This window comes from Poecilia formosa, unplaced genomic scaffold (assembly GCF_000485575.1).
Source record: "Poecilia formosa unplaced genomic scaffold, Poecilia_formosa-5.1.2 Scaffold1, whole genome shotgun sequence".
Lineage (NCBI taxonomy): Eukaryota > Metazoa > Chordata > Actinopteri > Cyprinodontiformes > Poeciliidae > Poecilia > Poecilia formosa.
Window position 1 is genome coordinate 887966 of NW_006799940.1, and position 22833 is coordinate 910798.

The 22833-nt window shown below is 37.4% G+C and overlaps 1 protein-coding gene across 10 annotated transcripts in view; it reads left to right on the top strand.

Annotated features, from left to right (window-relative positions):
* Positions 1–22833, top strand: part of syne2a (spectrin repeat containing, nuclear envelope 2a) — a 120466-nt gene that overhangs the window by 14117 nt on the left and 83516 nt on the right. For 6 of the 10 annotated variants that reach the window (XM_016667325.1, XM_016667002.1, XM_016667153.1 and 3 more), the window contains 23 exons: positions 447–986; positions 1680–1814; positions 2962–3114; positions 3192–3337; positions 4737–5061; positions 6352–6467; positions 7457–7610; positions 7690–8465; positions 9213–9371; positions 10762–10912; positions 11796–11954; positions 12680–12847; positions 12945–13046; positions 13308–13511; positions 14847–15052; positions 15941–16048; positions 17018–17300; positions 18226–18398; positions 19268–19583; positions 20325–20489; positions 20579–20857; positions 20960–21087; positions 21751–21877. In XM_016667325.1, the coding sequence (XP_016522811.1) occupies positions 447–986; positions 1680–1814; positions 2962–3114; positions 3192–3337; positions 4737–5061; positions 6352–6467; positions 7457–7610; positions 7690–8465; positions 9213–9371; positions 10762–10912; positions 11796–11954; positions 12680–12847; positions 12945–13046; positions 13308–13511; positions 14847–15052; positions 15941–16048; positions 17018–17300; positions 18226–18398; positions 19268–19583; positions 20325–20489; positions 20579–20857; positions 20960–21087; positions 21751–21877 (5073 nt within the window). The remainder of the gene's footprint in view (positions 1–446; positions 987–1679; positions 1815–2961; positions 3115–3191; positions 3338–4736; positions 5062–6351; positions 6468–7456; positions 7611–7689; positions 8466–9212; positions 9372–10761; positions 10913–11795; positions 11955–12679; positions 12848–12944; positions 13047–13307; positions 13512–14846; positions 15053–15940; positions 16049–17017; positions 17301–18225; positions 18399–19267; positions 19584–20324; positions 20490–20578; positions 20858–20959; positions 21088–21750; positions 21878–22833) is intronic. The other 4 variants (XM_016667122.1, XM_016667088.1, XM_016667239.1 and 1 more) reach the window with 4 other exon arrangements.

Here is a 22833-nt window from a genome sequence, read left to right on the forward strand (position 1 = left end):
TTCATTAGAAGATGCAAATAAACAAATAATTTAAGTCAAGCAATATTTTATTGAAGAAATACATCAGCTTTTCTGCGTAACTTAATATCAATACAATCTTGGAATCATGTGCTGATTAATTTTTGGATTAAATGATTAGTAATTGGATAACAAAGGGTGTTTAATAGGAGATTTACTGTACAGAATTTGAACCAGTTGAAGCTAAAACGTTACATTTAGGATAAAAAAAATCAGTTCTACGCGAAAATCTTCAAGTGTTTCTTGTACAGTTTGTTTTAATTACTGCTTTAAATGACCTGTTCTGCAGTTGAGCTATTTTTAAAATCTGTATACTTGATAATTAGATTAGTTGACGATTAATCCATTCATTCCTACTGAATGAATAAAACTTAATTAGTTACTGCATGTCAGTAATTTGGAATAACATATTTTTTTTATTTGTGTAGGAGATACTTGAAAAGTTTAGTTCCTGTGGTTTCAAGCAGCAAGTTGGAAATTTCTGCGAATGGATGCAACCAGTTGAAATCCTCCATCCAGACACTGGATCATACATTCTGGCCAGAACCAAACAGGTTATAGATGTTAAACTGCAAACTCCAGAACTGATTCAGCTTCCTGATCAGGGGGTGAGACGTCGCCAGGATTCAAAACAAAGCACAGAAGACAGGAAGGGCTCTGCGTCCCACGTAAAAATGAAAACAGTCCCTCAACCTGTGATGGTTCCGGTCCTGCAGAGTCAAACCGAGAGTCCTGCAGCAGGATCGACAGAGATCAAGTCCAGAACAGCGTCACAACCAAACACCCAACAGGGACCAACACACACACAGCCGCCACTCATGATCCACGGTGAGGTTCACTGCAAAGCCCAGTCGATGGCCAGGAGCCGACTGGAGAAGGCCAGGCTTCGTCTGCAGGGACGCATCCAGCAAGCCATGAAGCTGTTCAGTGGCAGAGAGATGACCGAGTCACAAACCAAGAAAAAACAGGTTCATGATCAATCAAATGCAGCTTATTTAATACATTTTAGATTTTATTGTGCCCTATGACTTTTGGTCATTTGTGCTATTCTACTTTTTTAAATATTTAAGATTTAATGTAGATTTCAGCCAAATTGAAATACATTGATTTTCTGCAGAATTCCACCAAATTCAGCAAGAACTTTGTACTTTTTGACAACTCACTACTTCTGCCTACTTCAACTTGTTGCTTATTGCTGCAAATGCTGGAAAAAGCTTATTTGTGTTGCCACATGCAGTGCTGAGATTATATTTAAAATTAGAGTAACACTATGAGGACATACACTGCAAAAATACAAAATCTTACCAATTATTTTGGTCTAGTCAAAACAAACTTACAAGTAACTTCTCAGCAAGATATAGGAGCTTGTTTTAAGTCAATAAATCCTTAAATCGTACTTCTTATAAGTGAAATAATCTACCAGTGAAACAAGTACTTTTTCATTTATTAACAAAAAGCTCCTACATCTCTCTGAAAAGTTACTTGTAAGTTTGTTGTGTCTAATTTTAAGTGCACTGAGATATTTTTACTTGGATCTAGACCAAAAATACTTGGTAATATTTTGTGTTTTTGCAGTGTATTCTTTAAATGTCTGGTGTTTTGGTTTGTCCAACTGTCAGTTTTGTTTGTGCGCGTGTCCAGCTGTGTGTTTTTCTGTGCAGAAAGCTCTAAACACTCTGCAGCCCGCCATGCTCGATGAGTTCCTGGGTGCAGCTGAAGCTTTTGGGGCCTTCTGTTCTGGGCCTCAGCTCCAGGACTTGATGCTTCTCTCTGAGTCAGTCCGAAATCAGTGGGAGGTACGGCAGGAACTGGACAGAGTCTATACAAGATTGATTCTAACTACGGATGCAAACAATAATTGACTTACGATTAATTATTTGTTCATTAATGATTTACTAGATTAAAATTAGTTTTTATTTTAACGTTAATAGTTTATTTTTGTAGAAACTTATTTTAGTATTGTAGTTCGGCCTCCATCCAACAGAGGGCGCCGCTGGTCATCCTCAGGCGCAGCCGTTGACATAGAAACAAAGATGGCGGAGCTGTCTTGGAACGGCAAAGATCAACGATACAAACAGAGTCCGGTGTGGGAAGTAAAATTAACTTTATGCGGTTATTTTTTAAAATATAAACACTCGACAAGTTATTTAAGTTATCACCTTAATAAGGCTAATTCAACCGCGCCACAGTCAACTTCTCGTTCAAAAGTGAATTATTTGCTACGAAAGCGACGATCTGACAATGAAAAAGCAGAGGGGATAACATAGGAAAGTCGTAACATTATGAAATAAAACATGATGCAAATAAGTAAAGGTGATTTTTGAGGGCTGTGGTGAGTTAATGGAGCGACGTTTTAACATTTCTATCTTGAACAACCATGACAGCGCTTCTAAGTTTAATTTAACGAGGAGCTTATGTTTTTCACATATTTAATTTTTCTATTCAGCAAAGAAGTTCCTGTTTTTATTTTAGAAATATGTCTAAATGTAACTCTGTGAGAAGTTCGCATTAATACAGTTGACAAAAAATTAATGTTGAAATTTAAGGTTTTTCACCATATTATGTAAAAATTTGCCCAGAACAGCGGTCCTCTTGATACTAGAGAAAACTCAGGTTTTTAAGAAAATGGTCGTTTTATGAATTAATCGTTAGTCAATCGATAAGATCAATCAACTGTAAATTAACTCATTAATCGATAACTTGCATCCCTAAAATCAATGCTAAATATAACTGAAAGTTAAAAGTTTGGCCTAAAAGCTATAAAAACAGATATGGCATCTGTTTGGATGTACATTGTATGTTTATTTTAATAAGTAAAACTATTATGATTCTAATTTAATGCCCTTACTGTTAACATATACTTGAACTGATGTGAACTGAACTAATTAACGTAATAAGGACACCCCTAGCAGACACCAGTCTCCTTTTTTGTGTCACGTTCAGGATGTGCGCAGAGAAATGGCTGACTTTATTTCCATCCAGGCGTCTAAAATCAGAGAAGTAAAGCAGCCATTCACTGCTTGTGACATTTTTACTAATGCTCTGCATGACGCTGCTGACCAGACTGACCACAGTTACTTGCAACAGCACCGTGAGGTACTTACAGGAGTTTAATATTACCACAACACCTGATGATATTTAAAGATATTTATTAAGAGAAGTTTGTCTCCCAGGCGCTCAGCCAGGAGGCTGCATCTGTCGAGGAACGCTCTGAATCTCTCAGAGAACTGTGTGAGACTTTGACAGTGGAGAAATCCTCCGGCTCGGCAACAGACCAGCAGACAGAGCCTGGAAAAGTGCAGAAAACTCAAATTAAGAGGTAAAATAACGCACATCTATATAGTGAAACAGCATGTGTAGTTTACCCTACATTTAGTGCAAAAACAAAACAGTAATTTCTGGATACTCCACCCACTGAGCGTAACTTTTCTGTTTTCACGACGTAAAGCACTTTGAGCTGTCTTGTTACTGAAATGTGTTGTACAAATAAACTTGATTGAAACTTAATTGATTATAGTTTTAACCAAAAATTCACCACACACACACACACACACACACACACACACACACACACACACACACTTGTATTCTTTGTTAAAGTTTTATATTGAAAAAAACTGATTTAGAACAATTTTTCTTATTCTGATTTTATTTTGTAGTTGTATGAATTATTTTCATGTTGATTGTTAAAGTACCAGATTTTCCACAAAACTATATTTTTGGTACATCTGATGATGTGAATATTAAATGCTTAAAGTTTTGATCAGCTTCTCAGTACTGATTAACCTTTTTTACCAAACACTTTTTTACTTTTAATTGAGTAATTTCTTGGACAGCTACTCTTTAGTTCTACTTGAGAATTCATTCTTCTGATTAGGGCTGGAAAACAAATCAATTATAATATATATTGCAATAAATACGTAGACAATATCAATATAAAAAAGTATTCAATTTGTAGACTATTCAGTAAACTCAGATTCAGAGCTGCACAGCATTCTGGGTGATGTAGGCAGAGGAAAGGCTTTATCTGTTCAATGTCTCACAGCCAGCTAAGCTAGATCAGTGGAATCAACAAACTCACTCAACTCTTTGGTTACCTAGCAACTCACTCATTCTTTGGTTACCTAGCAACAACCTGTTGAGTCACTGGCGCAGCAACAGTTTAAGGTTCAGCTTCTCTGCCTCATAACTGCTTAAAAATAAAAAAACGATATGGAGTGAAATCTGTGTGTAAAACAGGAATACCACCAGTTTGGCAGTATTTCAGATATTTAATACAAAAACCTAATCAATAATTATCAATTTCAACTGATATAAAATTATTATGCTGAGATACGTTGTTCAGCCATCTTGTTCATCCCTGAATTCAGTTGATTTCGGGCTTTTGTGCAAATTTGTTTATTTTCATTATCAGCTTGTTGCTTTTGTTAGTTGTTCTGTTATTAAGTGTGTTTTATTTTTATCATTACATTGAAATTATTATTCTCTCTTTGCCAAATTCTAACAGATTTTCTTTAGAAAGTATTGCTTAACCACTTGAATGTTTACCTGTGTAAAAAAAAAAATCGTTACGTTTGATGATTTAACTGATGCAAAAGATTTTATTTCCAACTTTTATCTCTCTAATCCCTGCAGTCTCTAAATTTAATGAAACGTCTGTTGGGGTGAGTAGCTGCGGCTGCCCCCGGCCTCCCCCTCATCAGCGTCTCTTATCTCAGCAGGGGACAGCAGCCTGCGGTAAACCCCCCGCCGAGTCCGGCCGACACGCAGCCAGGCTGCAGTCTCGCTCCGGAGCGCCGCCTGGACGCGGCGCAACAAGACGCCTCGCCCTCAGGAAAGGCAGCGCGCGCTCAAAGAGCCGACGACGCCCTGCGGCTGCGAGTCTGGGACGTCCCGCCAGGGAACAAGGACCACCTGAGGCAGAGCCAGGGAGACGGGCAGGAGAAGAAGCAGAAGCCTTCACTTCGGGCTCAGGAGCAGCTGCTGCGAGCTCACCTGCTGCACATCACAGGGAGCGGTCAGCAGGCTCACAGTCATGTACAGGTATGATGAAATAAATTGTTTTCTTCATGTAATTTAGCTCCGGAGCTTCATTTATTCACATGGTTAAGAGGTTGAATACCTGATGAAATAAAAACCTACATTTTAAAAGATGATTTGAAGTTTTTTCTGTAGAAAGACTTTAAGTAGATTATTACCATAAACTACAGTCACCTTGCCTACAGTCTTTGTTTTAAGTTGTAGCTTTATTGCGTTCAGCAGTTAGTATTTGTCCTACAAAGCTTTAAAGTTAGATTGATGCAAAACAGACCTATTATATGTTTGAAATATTATTTTTTTCTTGTTTTAAATGTGTAAAAAAATACACATGTATTTTTTTACATGTGTAAAAAAATACATGTACAGTTAGCATGCTGTAAGTTAGCATGCTAACTTGTAAGCGTGCTAACTTACATGCTAATGTAAGTTAGCATGTGTTTCACACATGCTAACTTACATTAAAATATAAGTAATTCAATAATAATTGAATTATTTTTTCAATTATTTTTTCAATTTTTTAAATAAGCAAATATTATTTTTAATCCCTAAATATTTTTTAGGGATTAAGGATATTTAATCCATAAATGTAAAAGTAAGCGGTATAAATCCAGTTTTGCTCCAAAATTAAATTTAACATGGATTTAATCTATTTTTTTTATCTTGCCCTTATGAGGATACTGTATTTAAGTCAATGTTTTTATTTTTATTGTTTTTATGTTTTTTAACATTTTAAAGTATGGAGCACCTGGCCACATCTAATTATATTTATATTTATTGTGTAAAGTTTGCTGCTTGGTAAGACTTTACCTAATGCTATGAATAAACTTGATTGATTAGTTTATATTTTGTTGCTTCTTTTATTTTTTCTTTACCAATTTCAGCCATTAGCCTTTCAAATAATGAAAAAAAATAATCTATATTTCCTTTGTGAATGTTTTCCTTCTTTCTGCTAAGGAATATTCCAGCTCAACTTGAATACCAGTCATAGTTTCATTGCTGTTTTTAGTTTTCTCTACCGGGTTCAAGTCATAACTCCGACTTCTTTGCTTTACTTTCAGATTATTCTCATATCTGTTAGTGTGCTTTTGTGTCCTCATTGGTAAAATACAAAAATGATAGATTATATGTGTATATTTACACCAACCTGCCCAGTCAGAAACACTCTCAGCAGTTCCACCGGGCATGCTTGACCCGAACAGGACACTAATCTTTTGTTAATCGGATAGGCTCTCCGCTCCACCTTTTCCTCTCTGCTCTGATGATCTGTTACCTCGCAGCTCTCTCATCTTCCAGGCTGTTGTTAGGAGCAACACTGTGGAGAGCAAACAGGAGGCAGAATGGACCGTCATCCCAGAACCAGATGTGCCACCGCAGCTGGAGCGCACCACTAAACGGGACGCAGCAGGAAGGTACAGATTAAATTCACTGAAAAACACAAAACCTGACCTAGTATTTTTGGTCTAGTTTCTACTGCAGCTATCTTATTGCTTGAAATGAGACAAAACTAGCGTACATGTAAAATTTCAGATACAGGAGCTTATTTTAAATCAATAATTCCTTAATATTGTTGTAAAGTTCTAGTTCCACTGGTGCTGTTACCTAGCAACAAGCCCCGCCCGTCACCTAGCAACCCAATTCTAGTTCCACTGGCAGATTATTTCACTTATGATGTGGAAAAATGTCTAATTATGAGTGAAATGGTTAATCAATATTAATGAATTATTTACTTAAAAGAAGCTTTTCCATTGCACACATATAATGTAAGAACTTTTTTCATTTTCATATGAAAGAGTTTCATTTTCATGACACTGATCAAAGAAGTATCAAACAGCTGCAGGTAGAAAATTATATAAAATGTCTACAAGCCCTGTAACAATAACAAATTTTGCTGGATGATAAATTGCCCCAGAACGTATCGTGATAAATGATAATATTGTTGTTTTTGAGATAATTTTCAAGTAATAAAGCGGTAATGGCATTATAATGCATAATGATATTCTCAAAATCAACAACTTTAAGTTCTAATGAACATTTGACTCTGGAACTGGAAGAGATTTTAAATATCCAAAATAATTAAATAAACAAAACAACAGAAACATTAAATAAAATAAATTATGAAGTTTCTATAAACAAAAATTGTGCTTAAAAAAAGAAAAAGCATCAGACTAAAGACTTTTATCTTCCAGTTTTTGTAAGAAAGAGAACAAATGTTCTCTTTCTATGGCAAATGGCAAATAGAAATTATTGAGCTTATTGTAATTTATCATACAGTTAATTGATTTATTGAGACAGACCTACTGCTACGCTTAACTAAGTTTAGTGGAGTATGAATAATTACATTTCCGTCATTAACACAGTTTACTAAAGGAATAGTTTTTTTCTGTGATTCCTGGTACAGCAGAATGGTTCCCCTGAAAAGTCCCTCCGACCCGATGGAGTCTGCAGTCGATCAGACGACAATAATCACGGAAAAACTAAACCAGATCATCAGTCAGCCTTTGGACGTCTCCTCTCTGGCGCTGGATGAATCCTCACTGTTTTCTGACCTGAAGGTAAACGACGGTTTCCCACCGGTCTGCGTCTGGACTGAGATATGCAAACATGAGCGTTAACCCTTGATGTGTTTCCCAGGAGGTAGATGAAACGCTGAAGGATGAGATGAGAAGGCTCTCAGAGGAGGAACAGCGAGGGCCGGCAGCCACATCGCAGCCGTTCCTGCGCCAGTCACTCCTCCTCGGTAACGTTCGTCATCTGGAGCAGCTCAGACGGCAGCTGGACGGCGTTCAATCCGCCGTGGAGACTCTGGATCACTTCCTGGCCACCCTGAGAGACATCAAGGCTGAGAGTCCAACGCTGCTGACAAACCGAGACCCCAACGAGCGTAAAAATGAAACGGAGCTGCTGAAGGAGAGACATTCTTGGCAGGCAACAGTGGAGAGGTTGAAGCTTGCTCTGGCGCAGTCCCATGTTGTTGACTGCAGCTTAAAGGCAGCGGGGATGACTCTGACCATGGATGGAGCTTCTGTGACGTGTCGGGATGTGGCGGCCTTTCTGTCCGATCAAATGAGAGCCAAGAGGCGAGAGGGAGAGAAAAATCTAGATATTCTGGAAAAGAATGGCGCCGAAAGCAGCGAGGACGTGGAGGAACCGAGATTTGCTCCAGTTGTGACAGATGAAGAGTCGACATTGGAGTTTAAGAGAAGGAAGCAGGAACCAAAAATCCAAATATCGGCATCTGAAGAGGGTTTCTTGCAAAGAAGCCCGAGCGGTCACGCTGGGAAAGCTGGAAACGAGCGTAAGGGTTTGGTCCAGAGGAGGTCTGCCTTGTTGGCAGTGCTGAGAGAGACCAAAGCAGCAGCTGAGAGGTTGGAGCTGCTGGAGCCGACGCTGCCGGCCCTGCAGCAGAGGTACGACGCCAACCTGGCTCTGAGGAGATTCAGCTTAAACCACACAGCAGTTAAACACGTACAAATAGCTGCTTTCTCACTACAAACGTTAGCAAAACTTTTTCCATGTCAAAAAAACTTTTATTAGAAAATATGTTGTTTACGTTTATGTTAAAATTATCATTGTGTCGCGACAATAACCAGTGAGAAATCCAGGTCCTCTGCCTTCTCCTAGTAGAAACTGGAGAAATCCATCACTCAGAAACAACCAAAGCAAGGAGGAGGGTCTTAGCGCTGTCAATCACCTCACGTATCTGCTGCTCTCTGCTACACACAACATAGTCTCCCACGGATGCTAATGCTAGTTAGCATAGCTACCGATGACGGTAGATAAATGGTTTTCTGCTTTTTCTCTGCCATTAGCACATTTAGCATCATGTACACGAGAATGACTCACAGCACTAAGACCCGCCTCCTGGCGCTGATTGGTTGGTTTTGACCAGGAGCGTCGCATTTCTTCAGATAGCAGCACAGGGAAGAGCGAGAGTTCATTATTTTTTCCACAGACTATCTCGCTCACAACAAAGTGACAGCTTTAACAAAATATATGAAAAATAGATTCTTTAAAATAAAAATTACTTTTGAAATTCCAATTTGTGCAGTTTTTTGGTATAATTCTTATCCAGTCAAGCGTTTGGACAATTCAAGTAACTCATATCAGCTGCAGTGAACACATTAGGTGAGAAGTTTCTTGAACTTCCTCTGCAGGACGCGGGCTTTGACGGAGCTGGAGAGTTTCCTTGCCGGCCTTGACTCTGAGGTTCAGTACGTTCATGATGCGTCTTCAGAATCAGATTTTCCCAAAGAGAATCAGAGCAGAGAGGTGGAGGATCTCTGGGAGGAGACGAGGAAAGCCACATCAGAACGGTAAATTCAAGCTAAATGTAGCTGCTGTGTGTCTGTGATGTACGACAGTGTGTCAGGGTAAATGTAGACAGAAAAAAAGGTAAAAAAAACAAAAAAACAACTCAAATTTTGAGATTAATTTGTTAGAAAAATACTCAGAAATTTTCTAGAAAAATCATGGAAATTTCAGAGTTTCAAAAGTAAAACATTTTAAAACTTTGAAACGCAGAATTTCTAATTGTTTTTCTACAGAACTTCTAAGATTAATTTCAAAACTTATGAGTATTTTGCTAGCAAATTTTGGACTTTTGGAGCCCAGAAATACCCTTGTTTTTCTAGGAAATTTATGTTTTATCACAAAATTGGTTAGCTTTTTTCCAGAAAATTTTTGACTTTTCCATGTTTACTATATTTTCCGCACTATAAGTCACACCGGATTATAAGGTGCACCTTCAATGAATGGCCTATTTTAAAACTTTTTTCATATATAATGCACCGCATTGTAAGCCACATAGAATAGATGCTACAGTAGAGGCTGGAGTTACGTTATGCATCCACTAGATGGAGCTGCACAAAAGGGAATGTCAACAAAACAGTCCGACTCCGGTCAGCGAGGAGAGCCTTCTGCGACTGGGCCGGGGCGTGGCCGGATGAAGGTCACCCTTCTCCGTTCGCGCACAGCATGTTGGTGGAGAACGTGGTGCTAAATGACCTGCAGACGACCTGATTCTAGACAGTTGGTAGGTAGATAGGTCAGTCAAACTTTATTAACAAACCAGCGTTCTGACAACTATCCCAGCATGCACTGCGCGTTTCTTCTTCTACGGACGAAAATGAAGTCGGCGGCTGCTTACTGTAGTTGCTAGACCTGTTGTGGCTCAATATTGGTACATATATAAGGCGCACCGGATTATAAGGCACACTGTCGGCTTTTGAGGAAATTGAAGGTTTTTAGGTGCGCCTTATAGTGTGGAAAATACGGTAATTTTTCTAGAAAATTTGAAATTAATCTGAAACTTTCTGAGGGTTTTCTAGCAAATATTTGACTTTTCAAAGTGAGATTAAGCTCAAAAGTCAGATTTTTTAGTTCTAGAAAGTTTTGGACTTTTGGAGCCCAGAAATATCCTTGTTTTGTCCAGAAAAATGTCTTAGATTTGCTGCAACATTTTTCTGTTTTTTTTTCTAGCAAATTTTTGACTTCTCAAACTCAGAAATGTTCATGTTTTTTTCTACAGGATTTGAGAGATTAATTTCAAAATTTCTGAAGATCTCTCTCGTGGAGCTGCTTTTTTCTAGAATTTCTTATTTTTATTCTTTGGTGGAAACGTACTCCTCCTGTTTCTTATTTTCTGTCTTGAGTTGCCCTGACTGTATTGATGTGTGTTAGTGAAGAGTTTGTGTTCACGCCCAGGCTGGAGCAGGCTCAGGCCCTGACAGAACTGCTGAGGAGGTTTCAGATCATGCGCGGTGAGCTGAGCGGCACGCTGCAGACGGCCGAGGCAACCTTAGGTGAACAAGCCTCCTACGTCGGAAAAGATTACCTGCAGAGGCTTTACGCTAAGGTACAGCAGGATGTTAAATTCATAACCTTGTCTTGTTAAAACCAGAAATTTAAATGCAGTGATGGGCAGCGCTAGCTACGGCTAGTTGTGCCACGCTATTGTAGACATTAGTTCTGCTAACGCCAAAGCATTACCACACTGTATCATTAGCAGAAGCTAATGCTAAAGCGTTAAATTTAAATCAAATTAAATCTTGAAAAACTACAATCCTCTAGCACCAATTTAATTTTGACATATTTTTGATGTTCTTAGACATTAAATATTGTATTTATTTTCACATCTTGTCATCTAACCACCAAGTAAATTAGGAGTGCTTTGGAATTTGTCCTAAATAATTTTTTGGAAAAATTAACTTAGGGGAAACTAAGTGCACTAAATGTTTTCAAAGTTAGCAAAATGCTAAATGCAAAATTAGCTTCTCTATTAGCAGGTTAGCAGAATTGTGGCCTCCACTGTTAAAATGCAGTTTATTAAGGTTTCAGACCAACAAATAAACCAATAAATACAAATGAGAGCCTAGAAAACGTAATTTAAGCTTCCACTAGTTTCTAAATAACCAATTACGTTCAGAAGTTATAAAAGTCCCCCTGTGTTGTTATCTAATGTCATTATACATAGGACATCTGTTCTGTGGATAGTTCAGAGGATTGCTAGAGAACATTGTGAACTGAAAGCAACATGGAGTCCAAGGAACACAGGATAAAATCTAGTAGTTAATCTCTCATCTGAAATTGTTAAAACTGAACGTCCTCGAATTCTGTTGTAACAGGGAAACAGCATGGAAATGTTCAAGGTGAAAGAATATTTCCGCTTATCACATTAGGTTACTTTAAACTGTACAGTGTGAGAGATTTGTAATTTTTTTCTATGTGCGTTGTTGAAGGTTGGAGAGACGAAAGCAGAGCTGAACGGCCTGGGAGACGACATAGAGGAGGTCCGCAGCGTCTGCAGACAGCTGCAGTCTCTGCTGCGTCAGGTCCCGGGCTGGAGCGGCTCTCCGTTTGAGAACGAAGCCGACGCGCTGATGGACCGCTGGCTGGACGTAAGTTCAGCTTTTCACATCTTAATGCTGCAATTTAAACCAAATAATTACTTTACAATATGCATAAATAAAAAAAAACTGTCCTCAGCTGGTTAAAGAGCCACATTTCTCTATTATTTCACTCATAACATCAAATTAAAATAAATACTTATTTTACTTTAGAATAATTTAAATTCTTGTTTCAAATTACATGGACAAAATTTGTGATCTGATAATGAATTTTATTAAATTCAGCTCAGAAACATTTAGTGCGATCAGAACATAAAAATAAACCAGAGTCAGATCAATGTGACGCACTTCCATCTCTGGATACAAAAACAAGCCGCTAAGCATTCTGGGAAATAGTTCCCACTCCTGTCTTTTTCTTCTTTCAGTTTTTTAAGTGCTAACCTAAAAACTCTTAGAGGTTTGACTAAATTAATAAAAAGTTAACACAACTCACAACTGTAAGTTTATCTTTCACAAACTCACATATTTAGATTCAAAATCTAAAACTAACTAAATTTATTTGACTTAAAGAGTTGAAGATACAACTAAATGTGACTCAAATGTTTTACAGTGTATAAAATTCCAGCTATTTTAGGTTATTCTACCTCATTATGAATGCATCTTCACTTTCTCTCCCTGTTTTGCTGCATACATGCAGATAAATTCAAGTTAAAAGTTTGATAGTTTACAGTAAAGTTTTGTGCTTTGCTGTAATAAAATCTCTTTGCTCTCTGCAGCTGTCTGAAAGAACCGATTCCCACCTCGAAAACCTCCATCTTTGCTTGACGTTGTGGGACGGAGTCCTGCAGCTGGGGCAGGAAGTAGTTAGCTGGACCAACAGCAGAACCGCGGCGCTTTCTCAGGGTCCGTCTTTCCAGACTGAGGACCACATTAAGGCTCTGCAGGTAAAACCGAGTCTCTGCTGTGTTTCGGAACATGAACCGGTTACGATTCCCCAGCTGGCTTTTTGAAGGATATTAACTTCTTTCACTCTGGCTGCAGAATGAGATTATGACCCAGGAGGAGAGTGCACGGCGTTTCCACAGGAAGGCTGCAGAGATTCAGTCGCTGCTTCAAAGTGCAGAGCCCCCTCTGGAGCTGCAGGTTCACCAACGATGCTTTGCTTTCACTTAGTTTTGGTTTAAGGTGTAAATTTCAGGATGTATAAATATGAAAATCTTGTTCTGTAGCAAACCTGAAACCAGAAAGTTCCTTCAGATTTTCTGCTTGACACTTATTCATAAATATATGAATATATTTTGTAAAATTTTGAACACTAGAATATATTTCTCTTTAAATTAAACTCTTTAATCATAAACAAAGTTGCTATGTAGAATCTTATGAAAGTTTTTTTCTGTTTTTAAGGTTGTAGAGACCCAGATGAGAAAGAAAATAGAGCAACTGAAGGAGCTCCTTTTGGAAAGCGAGGAGGTGTACAAGCAGACGGTGGCCACAATGGGACAAATTACCGAAAGGATGACAGAGTCTCTCAGCTCCCTGCAGAAGATTCAAGACTCCCTCCGCAGTTTTTCTGCTCCAGACGTTGCAACAGTCCTGGCGAAACTTAAGGTAACTGCTTTAATGACGCTTTTTTTTAGTGTTGTTAATTAAAATTCACATTATTTTACACATTTTTTTCCTTTTAATTGGGTTTCAGTTTCAGCTGGTTCTAAAAAACACCAACCCGTTTTTTTCGGCAATAAGTTAATGTTTTTTTTAGTGTTTGGGAAATTAGCTGGTTTAAAAACATTTGAAATGTAACAAATGCCCCTGACCTAGTAACCCCAGTGAAGCCCAACCCGTTACCTAGCAACCCGAGAATCCCAGCCCGTTACTGTAACAAATGCCCCTGACCTAGTAACCCCAGTGAAGCCCAACCCGTTACCTAGCAACCCGAGAATCCCAGCCCGTTACCTAGCAACCCGAGAATCCCAGCCCGTCACCTAGCAACCCAAGCTAAGCCCTGGCATGTCTGGTCAACCGGTTTTACCGCTGTGTGCGCTATACAAAAGGTTTAAGTTTCTAATTATGTTTTAACTTGTTAAACAAAAACTCCTTCACAAGTTTGTTCCAGCGTCCTTCATTCGGTCAAAAGTTGCTTATTTATGGTGAAATTTGTGTTCAAAAATATGAGATCACTATTTAATTTTCTCCAGTTAGAACTTCTTTCTCAAGGAAGTTTTAACTGGAGATTCGTGTTAAGCTTTGCTCAAATTTGCTATTTCACTGTTTCTAAAATGCTCATTTATAATAGTAACATCTTCTACAGCACAGGTGTCAAACTCAAGGCCAGTGGGCCAAATCCGGTCCACCACAGCTTTTTATGTGGTCCTCTAGATTCTAGACTAAACACTAAGTGAGCTTAAATATCATGTTATCAATCAAATCAATGCAGTTTTTATCTGTTTACTGCCAAATATATCAATCAGTCCCTCCAGTCTCTTGAGAATTATCATGGAAATTCACACAAAATCAACAAATTTCCCCACTTTTTTGGGTTAAAACATAATTAGGAGTTTATTACAGATTTTCCTCTAAAATTGTCAAAAACTTTCTTACTTGTACTAAACAGCTGACTCAGCCTTAATTGATGTCAGATTATAGTCCATAATCTATACAGCAAGGAATAAAAAGTCACATTTACTGCCATAAATAAGAGCTAACATTTCCAAATTAGTACCACAGACACTTTGATTTTTTTGGGTGGGAAAAATCACAAAAAGAATCACAAAATCCTGGTGGGACTGAAAAGATGTTCAATATTATATTTAAATTTTAACGACTCATTGATATATTAACAGTTAGTGATCAGGTTTTATCAATACATTCTGGCACAACCGGCCCTTTAAGAGCGTTCATGATCCTGATTTGGCCCAAAATGATTCTGACACCGCTGCTCTACAGGAATTATGTCGGCAGCTCCACACTGAAGATGAACAAGCCCAGAGTTTACTGGAGGATCTGCAGGTTCTGGCCTCCATCGCCGGCCCGGACAGCCTCCACAGTCTGTCTGTCAGAGGGATTCAGCTGGAGGAGAAACTCAGAAACACACATCAGCTTTTCGCCGAGGTGGAGGAACAAACCGAGAGGAATGTCCAACACCTGGACAGGTAACCTCACGTTTCCATTCAGATCACCTTCTGGGAATGTAGTCATTTAAATGGGTTTGTTTAGTTCTTCTAACAAAGCTGTAACGATGAAATTCTGTTGATTTTGTCTGACTCTGTTCAGTTAATTTAGTTACCAGATTAATCATATAGAAAACTGCCACATTCTGCATATTTTTTATTCAAGCCTTAGAAATGCATTAAAAGATAGAAATAAACAAATCAATTATTTAAAAAAAAAAAACATGAGAATAACATTTTATTGCATAAAATGCAACTACATAGAATCCATTCAGTGAATGCTTGAGCATTTGTAGCAAAGAATACATCTGCAAAAAAAAAACTTCTAACATGAAAAACTTTTACTTTTCTGCTTGACTCAGTTTTAATAGTGTTGGATGGTCTGTTAATTATATTTTGGATTAACAGATTAAAAACTTGATAGCAAAATATGCTTAATTAGAACCAGGTGAAGCTAAATTAGGGGTAGAACATATTCAGAGACAAACGTTTTTTTTCATATTAAATGTAAAATGTATGTTGTTCATTAGTCATTAATTGAGTCTGTCTGCTCCAATTACTGATTAAACAATTACTAAATTAGTTGATGATTATTTCAATAATTGCATAATCGTGATTATTCCTATTAATTGTTTAATTATAAAAGAGTTATTCTTGAAGTTCAGACTTAAACCTTTTATTCACAGGCTGGGGAATAAAAGTCAGGCAGGAAAAAGGCTAAACTGGAGACAAAAGCAGAGCTGCAGCAAGTTTAGCTTGTTTTTATTTAGCAGTAGGTCCTGCTCTATGTGGGAAAGTTTTCCCTCATTGTAATCACTTTACTCTATTGTATACTGTGCAGTTTGTGCATTAAACCTGTGGCCTCTGCAGGCTGCAAACGGAGAAAGAGCAACTGGAGAAGTGGCTTTGTGCAGCTGAGGAAGAGGCACTGAAGACGAAGAATCTGAGTTTTCTGCAAGAAGAAGCAATTCAGCAAAGGTAATTAAATTAAATTATGAGTTATTACAACAGAGGTTGCACAAATCTGATCCAAAGGCCATATTTGTTTAAATAAAACATGTTAAATAAATAATGCTTTTGTCATTTTTATAAAAGTTCTGCAGTATGCTGCAGTTCTGTCAGTTATATGGTTCATTTAAAGAAAATAAAAACACAATTTCTAACCAATAATATTGATTAAATACAACTACCTTAAATACATATTTATGTTTGCTTTACTCCATACCCTAGTTTTTTAATTTTTGTATTTTACTCTTTATAGTAAATATCTAGGTAAGGTAATTTTATTTATGTAGCACATTTTCAGCAACAAGGCAACTTTACAAAGTCCTTTACATGAATCAGAAGGAAATGCAAACAAAACAACAAACCATAAGATAAAAGTATAAAACTACATTTTGGTTCCTCATGTTTAAAAAGAATAAGAATAAATAATCCATAATTTATAAACTAGTATGGGTTTCTCTGGATTCTAATAAAATATTTGTTTTAGATGACCAGATATTTTCAGTGTTTGGAAAACCTGGATTTCCATTAAACATTAAGCTATGTGTTGTTTATAAATTATTATTCATCCATGATTTGTTTCTCATGTTTTTTATTCACTGTAAAGAACATCTAGCTTCTCAATCTGCAGTAAACTCCCAATTATGTTTTAGCAGAAAAAAGTGCAGGGATTTGTTGATTTTGCATGAATTCCCATGATAATTCTCAAGAAACTGGAGGAACTTATCGATATATTTAGAATTAAACGGATAAAAATTGCATTGATTTGGCTGATAACATAATATTTAAGCACATTTAGTGTTTAGCTTAAAACTTAGAGGGCCACAGAAAAAGCTATGGCGGGCCAGATTTGGCCCACGGGCCTCCAGTTTGACACATGTGATATAAAGTGTCTAACTGACCTGTTTGTAGTTAATAATTAGTTTGTTCTGTGTGTTGCAGAGGGAGATCAGAGCGCATTGCTGAGCTCGTATCGTCTTTAAGAAGCAGTAACCTGCAGCACTGCGTGCTGCTGCAGCAGAGCTGCGATCTGCTGCAGCAATGTCAAAACTTCTGCACAAACCTTGGAGGCGTTTCGGAGGAGGCGACGCCCCGGCTGAGTAACAATTCAGAAGCATTTCAGGGTTTGGTTGAATCCATCCAGTCCTGGTTTGATGATCTGAGACAGAGTGACAGAGGTGAAGAAATTAAAACTTCAGCAGAGCAAAGACTTCGTCATGCTCAGGTAGGAACACAATCCAACACAAATGCAAATATTCTTGCAATATTTAGCAAAAATGAACAAAATTACTTATTTTTGTGTAATTTAAAGATCTTTAAACAACCTAAAACATCATAAAATTAACTTCCAAACCATTTTATTATTAGTTTCCCACAATTTAGCCTTTAATTATCCAAAGGTAATTATAACTGATGATAATATTTGTCAATTTGTGAACCTCAAATTAAAATTCCACCTTTTGATGCCAAATAAACATTTAAACTGTGTTTTTAAAAATGTCTGTTATACAGCTTGAACAGAGCGATGCAAAAGTCCTTCCCCCCACTTCTGTAAATATGGTGGTGGGAGCATCATACTGTGGGAACGCTGCTTTTTGTTAGCCATAGGAAAGCTGTGAAAGACTCAAGATTGGACTGTGTTCTAGATTACAACACATTCTGGATAGAATGGTCTAGTCAAAGTCTAGCCCTAAATGTAAATGAAACTCTGTGCTTGAGCTATTTCTCTAGATATGCTGGTAATGATATGCCCTAAAAGAAATTTCTAATAGCAGTGAAAAGTGGTGCTAGATACAAATGCACACCACACTTTTCAGGTTTTTACTCTTAAAAATGTTAAAATATGAATTGTATCTTTTCCATTTCATAATTACATCTATTTTGAGTTGATCTGTCATGTGAATATGAAAAAAATTAAAGAAGTATGAATAAGTTAGCAAATTATTGATACATTTTCTCCATTTGTCTAAAGTTTGTCCAGCTTGTTCTAAGCATGTTGTGAAGAAATCATGTTGCTGCGACTCATAAACCGAACAAACTGGAATCACCGGTTAATGTATTTAACAGAGCAGACACAGTAATCTAAATAAACAGATTACGTGTCCCGCTGCTCATCCCTGAGTCTGTGAAACATTTTGTTTTTGTTTCAGGCTGTGCTAAAGGCTACAACTGGAGCGGAAACGCGTCTGGAGCAGCTCAGAGCTACTGGAGAGAGTCTGAGCCAAAGATTGTCTCCAGACCTGAAACGAGACGTTCAGGTGAAGATTCAGAAAACACAACAAGACTGGAAGAACCTTTTGGAATCCGTTCAGCCTTACTCCAGGTGACAAGAGCCAGAAATATCTACTCAAAAACTCAGATTGTCTCAGTTTTCAAACCTTCTCCAGGGCCGGACCAGGGCTTTTTGGGGCCCTGGGCAGATTTTCATTTGGGGCACCCATACCAACATGTCAACACCGGATTATTTTTCATTCCTGTGTTTAACATACCTGCTATCATATTAGCATCATTTGCAATTAGGTTACATAATTATGGCTGTTTATTTGAACCCTTTAATAGCAATCTAATATATATATATATATATATTTAACTGTAGAGTAATATTTAGGTATTACATAATATTTTAATTATTTGAAAGTAACATCAGCTGATAAGCACTAAATTTGTAGTAAACATGTTAACAAGCTTGAAACAGCAGAAAGAGTTTAATCTATTATTGTTTTAACAGCTGTAATAAAAATAATATAGAAATTACTTTTTGACATGTAGTTTGTATTATTCAGTTGCTGCGTATCCATTGGCCATATAGTTGCACAATTTGGAATTATGAAAATAAAATTTCTTACTGGAAACACAGCAATTAAAAAAAAACTCACGTATTTTGATATAGAAATTTAGTTCTAGGTTGAGTAAGGAAATTAGTGTATTTTAGCATGTGAACAAACTTATTCACGTTATTTTGTTTTGTTTTTTAAATGGAAACACAGCAGTTTGCAAAATTTATAAGTTTTCAGTTTATTGACAAAGTGTTGTGCACATTTGTAATGGAAATGCAGCTTCGGGCTCTTGGGGCTCCCCTGTTGGGCCCCCTGGTGGTGTGGTGGTCCTAAGCAACCGCTGAACTCGCGTTGGGCCGATTCTGACCTTCTTTGTTGGTCTGTTTATTAAGGAGCTTTTGTGATGTTGTTTTAGGGCACTGGAAGATGATTTGGAGCTCTCCTCCGCCTACCTGACCAGCAGGCAGGAGGCTTCCTGCAGAGTGGAAGAGCTGAAGCACCAAGCGGAGCGGCTTCCATCTTTATTCCCCTGGCCGGGCTCGGCCGAGCGAGCGCAGGCCTTCCTTCTCGCCCGGCAGCTGCAGGCTGAATCTGAATCTCTGAAATTAACCTTAACCAGTCTGGATGAGAAGAGGATGGAGCTGGCTGAGAAAACCAGGAACGCCATCTGGAAAGATTCCTCCTGGGATGAGTTGGAAACCCGTTGGGCAGGACTTACGGCAGAAGTGAAGGTGAAAGGATTTTACTGCCAGTTGAGTTCATGTTAAAATGCATTAGAGATTGATAAATAACGTCTTTATTTTTGTACAACCTCACAGATATTTTGTTTAAGAATGGAAAGATAACAGACCACATATCCAAAATCAAACAAGTAACTAAATAGGTAATACATTAATTAATGAAATAAAATAAATTAAATCGGTCGTCTTTAACTTGGGGATTGTGAACCCTACACTCCAAAAACACAAACTCTTATTGAGTATTTTTGGCAGAACACTCTTGGTTGCCTAGCAACTCACTCACTCACTCACTCATTGGTTACCTAGCAACAACCTGTTGAGTATCTGCAGTTTAAAGTTCCGCCACCGTTACTTATAGTGTCTTAAAAATAAAAAAAACAACAACGTGGAGAGAAAACGGGATCAAACAGGAAATCTCATATATTTCCCGTTTTAAATTTTATATATTTAAAACTAAAAACTAACATAAACACAATATTGACTGATATGAAACATTTAGATGGTGATATGTTTTTCAACCATATCGTCCGGCCCTGGGTGAATTGTTTTCATTTTTACATTTTACTCTGTCTGATGATGTATTATTTAAATAATAAGTGATTGATTGCGTATCCTAATTAGTAATAATTCCCTGGAAGGCCAGATTTTAAAATACACGGAAGCAGTATTTTAAAATCTTACGTGAGTACAGGGACCTCTGAGTTTGAGTTGCTTGGTCTGAAATGTCCGCAGGGTTTGTGCGCCCACCTGCAGAAAGGTTTGAGTAAGGAGGAAGAATTGGGCCAGCTGCTGCAGACCTGCCACCACCACCTGACAACCCTTCAACAGAGGATGACGGCCTGCCAGCCCCGAGCAGAAAGCTCCGGCGGGCTGACCTTTGATGCAGCAGCTCTGGAGGTAAAACCCTTTAAGAAAGCTGACTCTGCATATTCTCTTTCCACCTGTATCATGTCTCACATTTCTCTTTTCCTCCATCCGCTTCCCAGGCTTTGCTGAAACAAGTAACAGAAATTGAAAAGGAGCTTTTAGTGCTCGTAACGCTCAGGGATTCCCTCGCAGCCAGCTGCACAGCAGAAGCCCAAGCCAGCCTTTCAGAGCAAATCAGTAACCTTCAAAACCACAAGAGGGCGATAGAGCGTGCAATCCCTCTGCAGGGAGAAGCCTCCCTTTTACAGGCAGATCTAAGAGATCTTGGCAAAAATGTGGAGGAGCTGTCTGTGTTGCCAGATGTCTTCCAGCTGACACAGCAGTGGCGTTCGGTACAGGTAACATTAAAGGATACTGCAAAGTGTCACTACATCTCCAAATAAACACATGTCAAAAACTGCATGCTTGCTTTCAATAACATAAACATTTGTGCTTCTCAGGAGTGGGATAACAGATTGACACAGCTGGATATCAGAGCTAATGGCCTGCAGAGGACCAGGGAAATGCAGGAAGTGCTTCCTGCAGAAGCCATTTTTACTGTCAGTGCTGTTTGGAAAGAACTCCTCAGGTACTTCGTCTCAGTTTATGACAGCAAATAAAGGCAGATGTGAGCTGCAAGCAGCTCTGTAACTGAGACAGACAGCAGAGGATGGCTGATTCAGCAGAAAGAATGGAGACAACAACGTTCTTCTTGTGTTATTTATTTATTTATGGAAGCAAATTCTGTTGTGCAAATTCAGTAAAATGATATATAAAACAGACTGATCTGAAAATGTCATAGGTTTGGCAGAGAAGTATTAGGGTCACACTAAGAATATAAAATCATAAAACTATGAGATTAAAATCATAAAATGATGAAAATAAAGTCGTAAAATTGAGAGTCATAATGTTACTAGAATAAAGTTGCATGAAAATAAAATCATTACTTTAATATCGACTATTTTCAAAATATTATGACTTTATTCTTGTATTATTTCAACTTTATTCGTTTTTCTTGTTATATTGTGACTTTATTCTCATACGACTTAATTGTCATTACATTATGATTATCTTAATTTAAATGTGTTAATTTTTACTAGTAGAGAGTCACTATATCATGGATATAGTGATTTCTGTGACAGAAAGAAAAGAAAAGTCTTTTCATTTCCATAAAAATTCACTTTCCATTCATTTCTAAAAACATTTTGTCTAAAAAAGCTGAATTCTCTCCTTTTTTGTGCCCTAAATCCAGCCTGAGGTCAGTTTTTAACCAGAAAAAGGAAGAATGTGTGGCAGTGACGGGCGAGGCGGTGAGAGGCGTCATCAGAGATCTGCAGCTGTGGATCCAAGCAGTGGAAGTTCAGACGTCACCTGGGCAGGTAATTCACAAACGTCTGCATTAATGTTTCCATTAAACATGGATCAGGTTGAGGTTTAGATTCAACCCAAAAAGTTAATATATTACTGCCATGTTATCGCAAACATTTATTTACTGTTTTGTTTTGATACAGAAGCTGAAATTTAAGTCAACTTAACACAGGAACCAATGAAACAAGCAATAAATGTTCATCATTTTAGAAATCGTCAAGCAAATTCACATCAATTATACCAATCAACTTGTTTGTTTATATTTTGAGTGAATTATTTTCAACACTCCAAAGAGATTATTTCATTTTCTTAAAAAACTTCTAGGTGTGTCTTGATATTAGATTTTATAATATAACAAGAATCTGTGATGTTAGGAAAACCTGAAATTTAAAAGTTTTTAATAATTCAGTTGTTTCATGCAAACCTCAGTTTGCAAAGTCCTTTTTTTGCCAAAAATGTTCAAATTTAAACTTTTTCTGCAAAACATGTCAATTAAAATTCTTAATTTTAATTAAAAATTTATGTAATTTATAATTTTGATTCTAATTTACACGTCTGAATAAATCTTTTAATGATTAACTGTTGTTTCAAAGGCCCTTTTCTTTGCCAAAAATTTTCAAAATTAAACTTTTTCTGCAAAACATGTACATAAAATTTTTTAAAAATTAAAGTACATAAAATTTTTCGATTTTAATTTACATGTCTGAATCCTATTTTTAATTGATTCAGAGTAGTTTCATGCAAACTTGAGTTTGCATAGTCCTTTTTTTGCCAAAAATGTTCAAATTTAAACTATTTCTGCACAACATGTGAATTAAAGTTGTGACTCAGCTCTCTGTGCTTTTGTAAATCAGAGAGGCTTCAGCCTCCAAAGCTTTTTTCGGCTGCACTTTATCTTAATAACATGAAAATTACCTTTCCCTTTGTGCCTCTCAGTCCAAGCAGGACAGATTTTTCTCATAAGTTT